The sequence below is a fragment of the Aquarana catesbeiana genome, linkage group LG03 (genome assembly GCF_042186555.1).
Source record: "Aquarana catesbeiana isolate 2022-GZ linkage group LG03, ASM4218655v1, whole genome shotgun sequence".
Classification (NCBI taxonomy): Eukaryota; Metazoa; Chordata; class Amphibia; order Anura; family Ranidae; genus Aquarana; species Aquarana catesbeiana.
This window is the reverse complement of record NC_133326.1, coordinates 599,442,027-599,456,605: the sequence shown is the minus strand read 5'-3', so window position 1 is coordinate 599,456,605 and position 14,579 is coordinate 599,442,027. Positions and strand designations below refer to the sequence as shown.

General features: G+C 45.9%; 1 protein-coding gene across 2 annotated transcripts in view; it reads left to right on the top strand.

Annotated features, from left to right (window-relative positions):
- The window catches only part of KANSL3 (KAT8 regulatory NSL complex subunit 3), a 168,677-nt gene that overhangs the window by 95,486 nt on the left and 58,612 nt on the right, over positions 1-14,579 (top strand). For both annotated transcript variants that reach the window (XM_073622066.1, XM_073622067.1), the window contains exons 14-16: positions 4,125-4,254; positions 4,553-4,630; positions 13,561-13,731. In XM_073622066.1, the coding sequence (XP_073478167.1) occupies positions 4,125-4,254; positions 4,553-4,630; positions 13,561-13,731 (379 nt within the window). The remainder of the gene's footprint in view (positions 1-4,124; positions 4,255-4,552; positions 4,631-13,560; positions 13,732-14,579) is intronic.

Sequence of the window (14,579 nt, the reverse complement as noted above, 5' to 3'; positions counted from 1 at the left end):
GCACTCTCTTACCTGTCAAGAAGAGTAAGCGTCCCTCTTTCAAACGGACTCTTTCCCCAGCGCCGGGGGCTTCAGCCTCCAGGCAGTCTCGACGGCCGCCTCCATCGGGGTCCAGAGACAAGAGTCAACCCCAGGGACAAAAGAAGTCCTGGGGAAAGAAGCCTACTAGGCAAAATACTAAGACCTCTGCATGAGGGGGCGCCCCCGCTCACTCGAGTGGGGGGAAGACTGCGACAGTTCTCAGAGCTCTGGCACGAGGACTTCCAGGACAGATGGGTAGTCTCCACGGTAACCTTAGGGTACAAGCTGGAGTTTCAGGAATTCCCTTCTCCTCGGTTCCTCAGATCAAATGTTCCCAGAGACCCAGAGAAGAAGCAGTCGCTCCTTCTAGCGTTAGAGCGACTTTTGTCGCAGGAGGTCATTATGATAGTTCCCGCAAAGGACCAGGGATTGGGCTTCTATTCCAACCTTTTTACGGTCCAAAAGCCAAATGGGGATGTCAGGCCCATTTTGGACTTAAGGGATCTGAACCGATTCCTAAGGATTCAATCCTTCCGCATGGAATCAGTTCGAACAGTAGTTCCCACCCTGCAGGGAGGAGAATTTCTGGCATCAATAGACATCAGAGATGCATATCTGCATGTGCCCATTTTTCCTGCTCATCAGAAGTTTCTGCGCTTCGAGGTAGGAGGGCGCCATTTCCAGTTTGTGGCTCTGCCTTTTGTGATAGCCACTGCACCTCGAGTGTTCACAAAGATCTTGGCTCCTCCTCTGGCCAGATTAAGGGCTCAGGGTATAGCTGTCATAGCATACCTAGACGACCTGCTCTTGATAGACCGGTCGGTAGCCTCTTTGAATGGAAATTTGAGGACCACGGTCAGGTATCTAGAACACCTGGGTTGGATCCTCAACTTAGAAAAGTCTTTCCTAAAACCAGTAAGAAAACTGGAGTATTTAGGTCTGATTATAGATACAAGCCAGGAGAAAATATTTCTACCCCAGGCAAAGATCACTGCTTTGAGAGAGCTGATTCTGACAGTAAGGACCAAGAAGGGTCCCTCAGTCCGCCTTTGTATGAGGCTACTAGGGAAGATGGTGTCTTCATTCGAAGCAGTTCCCTATGCTCAGTTTCACTCAAGAATGCTGCAACACAGTATTCTGTCGACCTGGAACAAGAAGGTTCAGGCATTAGACTTTCTGATGCACCTGTCGCATGCGGTGCGTCAGAGCCTCAATTGGTGGCTCATACCCGAAAACCTGCAGAAGGGGAAATCCTTTCTACCGGTTACCTGGACGGTGGTAACAACAGATGCCAGTCTGTCAGGTTGGGGAGCAGTTCTGGAACAGGCTGCGGTCCAAGGGGTATGGTCCAAGACAGAGAGGACCTTACCCATCAACATTCTGGAGATCCGGGCGATACATCTAGCTCTAAAAGCCTGGACTATCAGGCTACAGGGTTGTCCGGTCAGGATCCAGTCCGACAATGCCACAGCAGTGGCTTATGTCAATCATCAGGGAGGCACCCGGAGCCGAGCTGCTCAAAAAGAGGTGAACCAGATCTTAGTCTGGGCAGAGATGCATGTGCCATGCATATCGGCAGTTTTCATCCCGGGAATAGAGAATTGGCAGGCGGACTATCTAAGTCGCCAGCAGTTACTTCCAGGGGAATGGTCTCTGCATCCCGATGTCTTTTGGGCCATATGCCAAAGATGGGGGGTTCCAGATGTAGATCTCTTTGCATCCCGATTCAACAAAAAGATAGACAGATTTGTGGCAAGGACAAAAGATCCTCTTGCATGCGGGACGGATGCGTTGGTGATTCCGTGGCATCGGTTCTCACTGATTTACGCATTCCCGCCTATTCTGCTACTACCACGACTCCTTCGCAGGATCAGGCAGGAAAGGAAGTCGGTACTTCTGGTGGCCCCCGCTTGGCCCAGAAGGACTTGGTATGCAGAAATAGTAAGGATGACGGTGGGTTCCCCGTGGACCCTACCGGTACGCCCAGACCTGTTATCTCAGGGTCCAGTGTTCCATCCTGCCTTACAAACGCTAAATTTGATGGTTTGGCTATTGAGACCCACGTTCTGAAGAGTCGTGGGCTCTCAGGTCCTGTCATATCTACCTTGATTAATGCAAGGAAGCCAGCTTCCAGGATGATTTATCATAGAGTCTGGAAGGCTTATATAACCTGGTGTGAATCCAGAGGTTGGCATCCCAGGAAATATGTCATAGGTAGAATCCTTGATTTTCTACAGATGGGATTAGAGATGAAGCTGGCCTTGAGTACCATCAAGGGCCAGGTTTCTGCTTTATCAGTATTATTTCAGTGACCACTTGCTTCGCATTCTTTGGTCCGAAACTTTATGCAGGGGGTGATGCGTCTTAATCCTCCGGTTAAAGCGCCCCTAAACCCCTGGGACTTGAATTTGGTCCTGGCTGTGTTACAGAAACAGCCTTTTGAACCAATAAGTCAGATTCCTTTGGTCTTGTTGACAAGGAAATAAATTTTTCTGGTGGCCATCTCTTCTGCTAGAAGAGTATCAGAATTAGCAGCTCTTTCCTGTAAGGAACCTTATTTGATTATACACAAGGATAGAGTGGTACTACACCCTCATCCTAGTTTTTTACCGAAGGTGGTTTCTGATTTTCATTTAAACCAAGACATTGTTCTACCTTCCTTTTTTCCAGATCCCTGTTCTCCGGAAGAGAGATCTCTACATTCGTTGGATGTAGTAAGAGCAGTTAAGGCCTATCTAGGGGCAACTACTCAGATCCGCAAGACGGATGTTTTGTTTGTGCTGCCAGAGGGTCCCAATAGAGGACAGGCAGCGTCAAAAGCTACCATTTCTAAATGGATTCGACAGTTGATCATTCAAGCTTACGGTTTGAAACAGAAGATTCCTCCGTTTCAGATCAGGGCACATTCCACAAGGGCTATTGGTGCTTCTTGGGCAGTGCATCACCGGGCCTCTATGGCTCAAATCTGCAAGGCCGCAACCTGGTCTTCAGTTCATACATTCACCAGATTCTATCAGGTGGATGTGAGAAGGCGTGAGGATATCGCCTTTGGGCGTAGTGTGCTGCAGGCAGCGGTACAGGGTCCTCAGGTCTGATTGCACCCTACTTGGTCGTGGTTCCCCCCCCTCAGGTAGCATTGCTCTGGGACATCCCATCAGTAATTACTGTGGCTCTGTGTCCCGTGATGTTCGAGAAAGAAAATAGGATTTTTTAAAACAGCTTACCTGTAAAATCCTTTTCTTTCGAAGGACATCACGGGACACAGAGGTCCCGCCCCTCTTCTAATACACTATATTGCTTGGCTACAAAACTGAGGTATCCCTGCAAGGGGGAGGGATTATATAGGGGGTTGAACTTCCTGATAGGGTGTGCCAGTGTCCAATCACCAGTGATACCTATATAACCCATCAGTAATTACTGTGGCTTTGTGTCCCGTGATGTCCTTCGAAAGAAAAGGATTTTACAGGTAAGCTGTTTTAAAAAATCCTATTTTTTTTATCAATAACAGCAGAAAAAGGGCACCTAGGTCAGTGTGATAGTAAAAGCAAGTAACACTTTATTCAGATACACTTACATAAAAGTATCTTGCAAGCTGCACACAGGGTGGATGTGGATCATCAATCAAGCAGTCAGCCGTCACAAGGGATGAGAAGACCACTGTGGGGATAAGCTCAGACCTGACATATGGAGGTGTAAAACCAGCAGCGTCTCCAGCTCTCACACCTGCTCTCACAGAGCGAGAAAGAGACCAAATCAGGACGGGGGCAGGCCACAACGCGTTTCTGAGGCGCCGCCTCCTTCAGGCAAAAACTTAGGTTGTGAAAGCTGGAGACGCTGCTGGTTATACACCTCCAGTGCTAGGGCTAGCTGCCTCCATATCACTGATCACTCCCTCAGGTGTTTTATATCCTGAGTCTTCTCATTAAAAAGAAAAATAAATGCAGCCCTAGTGTGCTTTTGAGTGCATTGATTTGAAGTATAGTAAATTACAAATAGTTTTTTTTAGAATTCTTATGTATTCTATAATGTTTATTAACTTGACAATCTCTTCGCTCAGTGATGGATAACAGTATTTATTTTATTTTTTTTTACATTTCTTTAAGGATATGTCTAGCAGTCCCACATCCAGTCCTAAGACTAAATTAACAGCCGCATCCCATAAACCAGGGCAAACAACATTACCACTGAAGACCACAATGAGACCAGGAACCACTGTAAATCCAAAAACTCAAGGTATGGTATGCACTCTAAATAGTTTGTTTAGACAGGATTTTTTCCAACAAACATTTCAGTCTTCATTATTTCTAACAGCAATGTTTTTCTGTGTTGAGTTTAGTAAAGTGTTTTGTGCCTGGATTTCAGAAATTCTGCGCTGGGTGGATGCTCTTAGTGCTTCCTATAGGATATCCATGTTTTTCCACTCTGGCAGACTGTTTCAATATGGGAATCCTGTTTTACGATGACATTGGAAATTAATTACATATTTTGTTTTTTTCTCCTCCCTTTATGCATTGTGCATTTTGTCTTCCAGCCCAGTTTGCAGCTTTCCTGAAACAAAACATGCTGGTGAGGAAGTCTCTCCCTGCAGGTTCATCCTCTTGTGTATTTGGTGAGTATTCACATTTGAATGCCCCCATTTTGCACAGCACAGAAAATTTTACTTGGGGCATTGTTTATTCAAAGGGAAACACATTGGGGGGCATTTAATAATTATGTCACACAGCACAGTCAATGCTAAGCAGGAGATTTATTATAATTATGCAGCTTCATATATAAATTTCTCCCTCTGCATCTTTGGAGTAACACAGCGACAGAATAATACTTGCTTTTGGCCACTTCTTCATCATTGTGCATGTGTATTGTGTGACAAATCTGGCTCAGACCTCAAAACGGTCTCATTTGGATATACATAATAAAGGGAGCAAGGGTCATAAAAAATTATTAAAAGCACAGCCTGATTTCTGTCTTAACCGTTTTTCTACCACAACCGTTTTTTCAGATTTTGCACATTGGGTCCCTTGCACACAGTAATTTTTGGGTGCTGGAAGGCATGAGTGCAGCATTCAGCTCTTTTGCCTGCACCCTTTCAAAGTCTATGGCAGAGGTATGGGGGCTGAATGCTGTACCAATTGTAGGTCATGTTTAGGCCCCTATGGGTTTAGGAACAAATGCCCAGAACACAGGTACCACTTGGTACAATATTCATCCCAGTCCATCTGTAGCCTGCTATAGAATTTGTGTAAGGGGCCTTAAAAAGCACATTTTAGGCCTGAAAATTAGTTAAATCCTCTAAGCGTTATAGCCTTTCTGAAATTTTTTTTTATGAACAATTTTTTTATGTCACATCATATTAAAACACACCTTTAACAAAAGGATATTATTAGTAAAGAACACATTTATTTTGACATTAATGCACAAAAACACACAATATACTACCCCCCCCCCCCTTTTTTTTTTCTTGTAAAATGTAAAAAAAATTAGGTTGCAAAGACTAAATAGATACCTAACATGTCAAGACCTAAAGTTGCGTGTGCCAGTGAAACGGCAACAAGCTGGTACCCAAAGATGTCCATAGGCGACACTTTAAAGGTTATCAATTGAAAGTTAACCATGAATGATGGCCCCAGAAATATTGCATTTCTAAGTATCATAAATGTTAAGCTTTCCTTTAGAAGATTTCGTTTTAACCCATTATTTTTCTGAAATTATTCTGGAGAAGTTGGCTTTAGACCCTGGGAGGTGTTTGTCACCTGCAGTCTTAAGCCCCGTCCACAAGGGCTGAATGTCAGGAGACAACGGCCGGTTAAAAAAAAAACGTCCGACATTCAGCCTGTGTGTATGTTGGTCTGTCCGACAGAACCCGACCGCACATACTGGAAGACCAGCAGCTGACTGATTCCGATCAGCGCTCTCAGCCAGTGGCAGAGCGTGCTGATTGAACTGTTCTGGCAGGGGTCAGAACCCAACAGCTCAGCAGGGAAGATCGCTGAAATAAACTTGCATGGTTAGTACATCAGCTCCGACCGGAGTTGTCAGTTTTTGTTTTTTGTAGTGTGTACCCGGCTTTTAGCCGGCCATATCTGTTCAGATCTGTTCCTGCTGAACCAGTGTCTTGCCGAGAAAGTTCCCTCAGCGGATAAGGACCCCCCTGTACTGCCAGCGCTTGCGCAGTACGAATGACTAGGAGCCGCCGAAAATAGCCGAAGAAAAACTTCAATCAGCTGTACACGGCGCCTGCGCCCTAGGTCCAGGTTCAAGCCCCACCATCCAAGTGGACCTAGAGGGAGAATAAAAAAGTGCCGAGCGCAGCGAGGCCTTGCCCGAAGCGCGGCGAGCGAAGCGAGCCTGCGAGGGGCCCTCTTACAGGCGCCGTGTACAGCTGATTTCTTCTCTATTTCGCTTCGGATATTTCCGCCAGCTCCTACTGCGCAGGCCAGGGGGGTCCTTATCCGCCGAGAGGAACTTTCTCGGCAGAACACCGGCAACCATTCAAACCATGTGTGAGCAGGCTGGATGGGCCCAAGTTGATTTATCTTGGGTAAAACCGGCCTGTCGAATTTTACATTTGATTATTGCTAGTGGCTATTATTCCCCAGGGGTGCAGTAAAGAAAATCGTTCTGTCCATGGCCGGCTTTAAGTAGCCACTTTTGAAAAATGACTAACTGTAACGGACATATCTGTCGTTTCAAAAATTGGTTCCTGCTGTTGTGGAACCCTAGTAAAATGTGTTCCACCTAAAAACCAAAAGCAGTGGGGGCGTGGCCTGACACTGCATGGAGTAGGACGTGTGGACTCTGAGCTCCGTCTATTACTCCTGTAAAATCATTAATCCTGGACCTATTCACTGACCAACTGGCTGGACTACCTCTCTGGGACACCTGGGACAGCTGGCCCTGACTCCTTGAAGAAAAAAACGCACGGCGGCCCGAACGGAGCGGCGATCTCCCGCTCGGCGGGTAAAAAAACTAATCGAGACCACGGCTTCGGCCTACAACCGGAGGCCGCGGCCATCTTGGTACACCTCGTTCTCGGCCCTGCTTGGATCCAGCCACATAACACAGGTACCTGGCTGCTAGAAAACTCCCTGAAGGAGCTACACTGTACTCATCCCTCCTCCTCCTAGCCTGCTCACCCATCTGAGGCCCAGAGAGACTGACACTTACAAACGGCCTAGCTGGCGGCCTGGGCCTACATGTGCTGACCGGCGGCCATCTTGGCACACCTGCCCCTTATACCTGTGCAGTACACATAGACCGCAGCCCTGCTGTCCCCCTGTAAGGGAGGTTTCTCCTGAGGACGTGGCCTGACAGTGGAATAGGACGCATTCCTGAGAAGATCTGCCCAGTACTCCTGATTTTACCTCATCCTGCACCCGCAGACTCCTCTAAACAAGCTTAGTAGCTTCCCTCTTGTGACCGCTGAAGAATCCAGTCAAGATGTCTCCCACAAAGGCTCAGAAAGCAGCGACGGCGGCAAAACTAGCCCAGTACCGCCGGCAGGAAGGAGAGGAGATGGAGGAAAATGATGCCGCGGAAAAGCCTGAGGAGGAACGCCCGGCGGGAGATACGGATCGGCTTCTCGAGGCAATCACATTCTGCAGAACTTCACTAACAGCCCAGATAGAGGAGGTAAAGGTAGATATATCTCTGATCCGGCAAGATTTACATAAACTCCGGGACCGGGTTAAAACTACAGAAAACCGAATCAGCAATGTGGAAGACGCCATCCCGCCCCTGCAAGAGGGGACAGAACGTATACAGCGCCAAATCCAGCAACTGTTCTCCAAGCAAGACGAAATGGAGAACAGACTGAGGAGATGCAACCTGCGATTAATTGGCCTCCCTGAAGGCGCTGAGGGAAAGGACCCCACCACATTCCTGGAGCAGCTACTCATCACACACTATGGCAGAGAGGCTTTCTCCCCAATGCTAGCTGTGGAAAGGGCCCACCGAATGCCTGCCAGACCGCCTCCGCAGGGAGCACCCCCGCGCACCTTTATAGCCAAGCTCCTTAATTATAAGGATCGGGATGCGGCCCTGAGAATGGCGCGAGAAAAAGGCAATATTCAACTAGGGAACAGTAAAATCGCCATATTCCCTGACTTCTCAACAGAAGTACAGCGCCGCAGACAAGGATTCACAGAAGTCAAACGCAGGCTGAGATCAAAGCAAATTAAATATGCCATGCTATTTCCAGCCCGACTCCGAGTAGAGCAAGATGGCAGAGTTCACTTTTTTGAGGACCCCGAGGAGGTGATAACCTGGCTGGAACACCAGGGGGCACCGGAGAGAGCAGACTGATACCGCTGTAAGTACTTTTTTTTTTGCCTTTTTTTTTTTTTCTTCTTTTTGCTACCACTTACCACAATCAATACAGCATACAACTCCTGACACTTATTGCAGACCTGATTAGAAATTAACAGATATACGCTGTGCACTGAAGTGGACATATACAGATCAAACTGCTAGATTTAAATATTCTTTGCACTAGCCCATTTATTCGCTCAGGGAGCCAGATGGAAGACCCGCCAAGGAACTGTGAGTTGTATCCTTACCACGAGAGTCAAGTTTAGCCTAACAGTCAACAAGCTGATTTTTTTCCCTTACCCACATTTTTTACCTTAATTTGTTTTCCCCTGACATCTGAAGTGGCTCAATATGTTTTTTTGAGAAGACGGAGCCCCGGAGAGGACACAGTCCTGCCCCTCTATTGCAAAGTGCAGCGAGACTTTACCCCACTCGACATCAGAGAATATGCTAGTGGGATTGGGGACCACTGCAATGAACAATTATATACCGCTCCTCCAATACGGAGTGTAACCCGTCAGCACTCTCTTGTGCAGTGGCCCCAAGTGCTCACATGTTTATGGCTTCAACATGCAAAGTTTTGTATTTCCTTGTTGGGGATTTTCAGTCGGTTTGGGGATGATGCCTGCAACGGTTGGGGAGGTTGCAAGGCGTGGTGGGGGGGATAGTTCAACCGTTGAACAGATTTATATGTGTCATAACTAGATGGTACACCAACCAAAGTTGGACATTGTTGTTGCAGACAAAAAACGTTATGCTATACTTAGTACAATGCACACTAAATATACATTACAGACATCTGAGTAGACTAACCAAAAATCTAGATGTATATATGCTGGCTGAAATACGTTGCTGTATAGAAGGGAACACATGGGGACCCTAAAGTTTCTTACCTGGAATGTGCGGGGCCTGCGTGAGAAGATAAAACGCTCGACGGCCCTCACGTTCCTTAAAAAACAACACGCTGACATCTTGGTCTTAGTGGAGACTCATGTGGAAGGGAGATTGCAAATGGCTCTTCGCCGACCATGGGTCGGATGGGCATTTCATTCAACCTACACATCACACGCACGTGGAGTATCAGTTTTGGTGGCCAAATCGGTACAATTTGAGCTTATAGAGGTTTCCACAGACCCGCAGGGACGGTATGTCTTTTTATCTGTCAAGCTGTATGGGGAACCTTTTCTTATTCTGGCTTTCTATGTACCCCCCCCATTCTCCATACCCATAATCTTAGAGGGCTTCACATTCATGACCAAACACCCCACAGTCCAGGCGGTCTGGCTGGGGGATTTTAACACCACACTAAACCCCTCGGTAGATATACTTCAACCCTCGAATCCACATCCAATAACCAACAGAGAAACCAAATTTGCCAAGCTAATTTCCTCCTTTCACCTTGTGGATTCTTGGAGATACAAATACCCACACAAACAATCATTCTCTTGTTTCTCTTCCTTCCACAGCTCTATGTCTAGAATTGACATGATACTGTTATCACAAAGTCTCACACCCCGACTACTGGAGACGGCTTTTTCTCCCAGGTTGTTGTCTGACCATAGCCCATACTGGATTACACTAAGCGTGCCCACTGACAAACCAAAGCGGAATTGGCGATTAAACCCGTTCTGGCTCTCGCTACTCCCTGAGGATGATGAACTTATGAATGAGTGGAAGTCGTTCTTCAGGAACAACGACCGCTCAGCTTCCCTGGCAACAATCTGGGAGTCTTTTAAATCTCATGTTCGCATGATACTCTCAACCCGCATTAACAGAGTTAAAACAGATTCCTCTGGAGAGCTTGATAGAGCGATAGCGGTACTATCCCAATCCGAACAAAACTATATAGATGATCCCTCTCCCGCAAATGCAGACTCACTTAAACTACAGGCCAGAGTAGTAGCCCAACTCCAATATGGGAAAGAAAGACACAAAATGTTCTTTGCTAAACAAAAGCTGTTTGAGCACGGGGAAAAGGCTGGCAAGCTCCTAGCATACCTGGTACACAGTGAAGATAGACCCCCTGTGGTAATATCTTTACACGGTCCTGGCGGTGAATCCATCACTGATCCCCTCACAGTAACCTCTATGTTCAGGGATTTTTTTATTGACCTCTACACCTCAAAAAGTCCTGAGGATAAGGGCCCAATGAACTCCTTTTTGGAGGAGACGGCGTTTCCCCAGTTAACAAAAGACCAGGTTGACCTTCTTGAGGCACCACTCAATGAGGAAGAAATAGCGTTGGCTATTGCTGGATTTGCCAGGTCCAAATCCCCGGGCTCGGACGGCCTACCTATAGAATTTTACTCCCAATTCGGTGATTTTTTGATCCCAAAACTTCTAACCTTATATAATCACCTATTCGAGACATTTACACTCCCCGCTTCTATGAGAGAAGCAACAATAGTCCTCATACCCAAACCGGGAAAAGATCCAGGATACCCCGAATCCTACCGCCCAATCTCCCTATTACAAGTAGATATCAAGATATTAGCCAAGGTACTCTCCCTCCGACTCAATCAGGTCATTCTCTCTCTGATACATACGGATCAGGCGGGGTTCATGCCTGGTCGTAACACCTCGTTCAACCTACGAAAATTGTTTATAAATTTACAGGCCACACATGAAAATGTGGGATCCCGGGTGATTGTGACGCTTGACACGGCCAAGGCATTCGACTCCGTGGAGTGGGGATACTTGTGGCAATGCTTGGGAAGATATGGCTTTGGCCCCAGATTCCTTAAGTGGATCAAACTGCTTTATCAAAACCCCACAGCTAGAGTGGTGGCGAACAGATGGCCGTCTCAGGAGTTTGACCTCAGCCGAGGCACGAGACAGGGCTGCCCTCTTTCCCCACTTCTCTATGCCTTGGCTGCAGAGCCTCTGGCTGTGTCGATCCGTGCAGACCCCGAGATTGTGGGTCTACAAATGGGAACCTTAACTGAAAAAATTAGTTTATATGCGGACGATACCCTATTATACCTCGCTGACTCAGGCCCATCCCTTCAAAAAGCACTACAGTTGATCGAACATTTTGGAACGTTTTCTGGTTTAAAGATGAACTGGGAAAAGTCTCAGATACTACCTATAGACAGTTTCCCACCATCTGAATCATGGACAGATACCCCACTAAAAAGAGCAGACACAATCAAATACTTGGGAATCCATATATCCAGAGATCCGGCTGATTATATTCCCCTTAACATTGAACCCCTTTTTTCACTAGTCAAAACCAAACTACGTACTTGGGCCCGCCTACCACTAGGAGTATGGGGTCGCATAAATCTGATAAAAATGGTCCTTCTCCCAAAAATTCTTTACATATTGTGGCATACCCCACTCTATCTCCCATTAAAACACTTTAAGTCTCTTGAAGCTTTACTCAAACCCTTTGTGTGGGGGACTAGCAGACATAAAATCGCATGGTCAGCGCTTAAAAACCCGACAGACATGGGGGGAATGGCCCTACCGGATCTGAACCTTTATTACATTGCATCACAATTATCACAACTATTCCACATAGACAAGACAGACAACGTACGCTTCCTGACCCTTCTTTGTTCCAAAAGTGTGCAACTCACAGGCGACTCTCTATACGCAATATCGGCGGGATCCAGGAATACTGAAATGGGGGGAGACAAGAAGTCCTTGCTATACCATTATAGACGTATTTGGGACCTTGCCTCCACCAAATTAGAAATACCAAGACTGCATGATCATACACCGATATGGCACAATAGAGATATGTCAGAATTCATTAACATACCGGGCTCGGAGCTGTGGGAGTCTAGGGGAATTTACTATATACATCATCTGCTGTTCAATGGAACTCTCAAAACCTACGACATACTCAAAGAGGAATTCTCACTTCCACACTTCATGTTCTTCAGATACCTGCAAGTAAGACATGCAACCCAAACACAATTATCACAGGTTGAGGCTCCTCCTGCTCTTCATCCCGTTATGGCTATTGTTAAAAGTACAGACCCACGTGGACTAATATCCACATTTTATAATATGCTTCTAACTCCCACCTCGTCAAAAATAGCGTTTGATTTGAAGCCTCGATGGGAGAGAGAGGTGGGCCCGATGGAAAATGAGGAGTGGGAGGAAGCCCTCGGGACATGCAAAGCAGTATCACCAAAACTCTCGGACAGACTCTCTCAGATTTACATAACACATAGAACATACCTCACCCCAATTCGAGTAGCCAGATATAAGCGTAATCAGTCCACTCTATGCCCGATGTGCGGCCTAGAAACAGGTACGTTCTTTCATTTAATATGGACATGCCCCAAGATACAACAACTATGGAAACAGGTCATAACATTTCTACACGACACCATGGGCTCCCCAATAGCGTTAGAACCAAAACAATGTCTCCTAGGGATATTTCCAGACACAGTTGACAAATTCACCAAGATATTCCTACATGAGACTCTATTCTCCGTCAGAAAAATTATTGCAAGAAAGTGGATGAGACCATCCCCTCCCAGTGTGACGGAGTGGAAAATAGAAGTTAACAGTACCTTGCCATACAAAAAACATATTTACATTAATAGAGGATGTCCGACAAAATACAACAAAATCTGGGATCGATGGTTGCAAGAACCTGAAACTTGCACTTAACCATAAACTCGCTCAGTAATACAGCACGTGGATCTCTGTACCTAAAACTCTATTCCAGATACACACAGAGAAAGTATAAACCAAAAGATACCACGGGTCATGTTGTTCTCCCAAAATGGTCATGTCTGTACTAAACACAATATATCCCCTATAGACTTAAAGGTATAAAACAGCGTCACATTATGCATATATATACCACGTGTACTAAAATAAAATACAATTAAACCAGATATGTTCAACGGGGGGGGGGGGGGGGGTGGGAGGGAGATAATATTACACATTATGATGATAGTAGTTCATGGTGGTATACATTTATTTCTACATTGACATATACTACCTCTAATGTTGATTATATTAACAATGTATACTGTCCTTGTTTAATGCGCTTTTTTATGTATATATATTTATACATATTGGTAATACTATGTATTTATATGTATCATCTTTGCCTAATAAAACCTTGTTTGATGAAAAAAAAACAAAAGCAGTGACCGATCTCTCTGGGATACCAAAAATTGGTTTGAAGATCCCACTGCAAACAACCAAATGTTATGCTTTGTGGTTAAATACTTCATTAAACTAACTATCCGCTTCTGTGCCCAGTCCCAGTATCTTCAGAAACAGACGATAAGGACGACAACAGAGTGCAGCTGAAGAGACCTCCCAGCCCTGGAAACAGCTCTGGAATGAAGCCTTCCAAGCGTCCAAAAATCAAAGTGACCATTGTCTCTCATGGTGACGGAGCAGGAGGAGGCACCTCTAGCTCACAGGAAGGTCTGTGATTGTGACTAATATACTGTCTGCTGCGAACGTGCTACTTGCCTAACTCTTGTGCTGCTTCACACACCTGTTTCCTAGTAGAATAGGTACAGGAAATGAGACTTCTTATCTAACCAACTGAACTGTTCTCCTGACACTGACCTCCTAGAGAATATGGGCATTGGTCCAGCAGCCTCTTGTTTTTGCTTTCATCTGCAGCCCAAGGTTTTCTGTGCTAACTGCATTTCACCACCGAGCACACGCCATAGTAATCATGAGGACCAGAGTGACTTTTGCAGAACTGTATTATATCTGTAAGATGAATTGCAGGAAGCACAGAACTGCCTTCCCCCATCTCCTGTAACTAGATCTGAGCAGTTGATGACATTTTGTAAGCAGTGCTGCCCAGCTCAGCCAGTTCAGCTGCCCTAGTTTTAAGACGGCCACAGTTTACAGATCACTAATGTGTAATTTACTACCAGAGTTTTTGCATTTGCCCCACCATTCTGACCATTGTGGCTCTTTCCTTTAAGTGCCTCTTGGTCTTTTCAACATTAAGCAACCGTTTCCCAGATCTACAGAGCTGCCACCTGGTCATGTTCTCTCAGATGGATGTCGTGGCCTCATCTGATGCAAACTTTGAGCGTAAGGTCTTTCAGGTGGGTCTTTAAAGCTGCAGACAGTCCCAAACTTTCTCTAGTTTTTCCTGAGCCTGTAAGCATTTGTTTGCTGTGTTCTCCACCCCTCATTTGGACTGCTTTTGGGCTTACCAAATTTTAAAGATATCTATGTTCCTCACTGGATGAGAAGGAGAATAGAATTTTTGTAAAATCCTATTCTTGCAGTCGATGAAGGGATGCAGG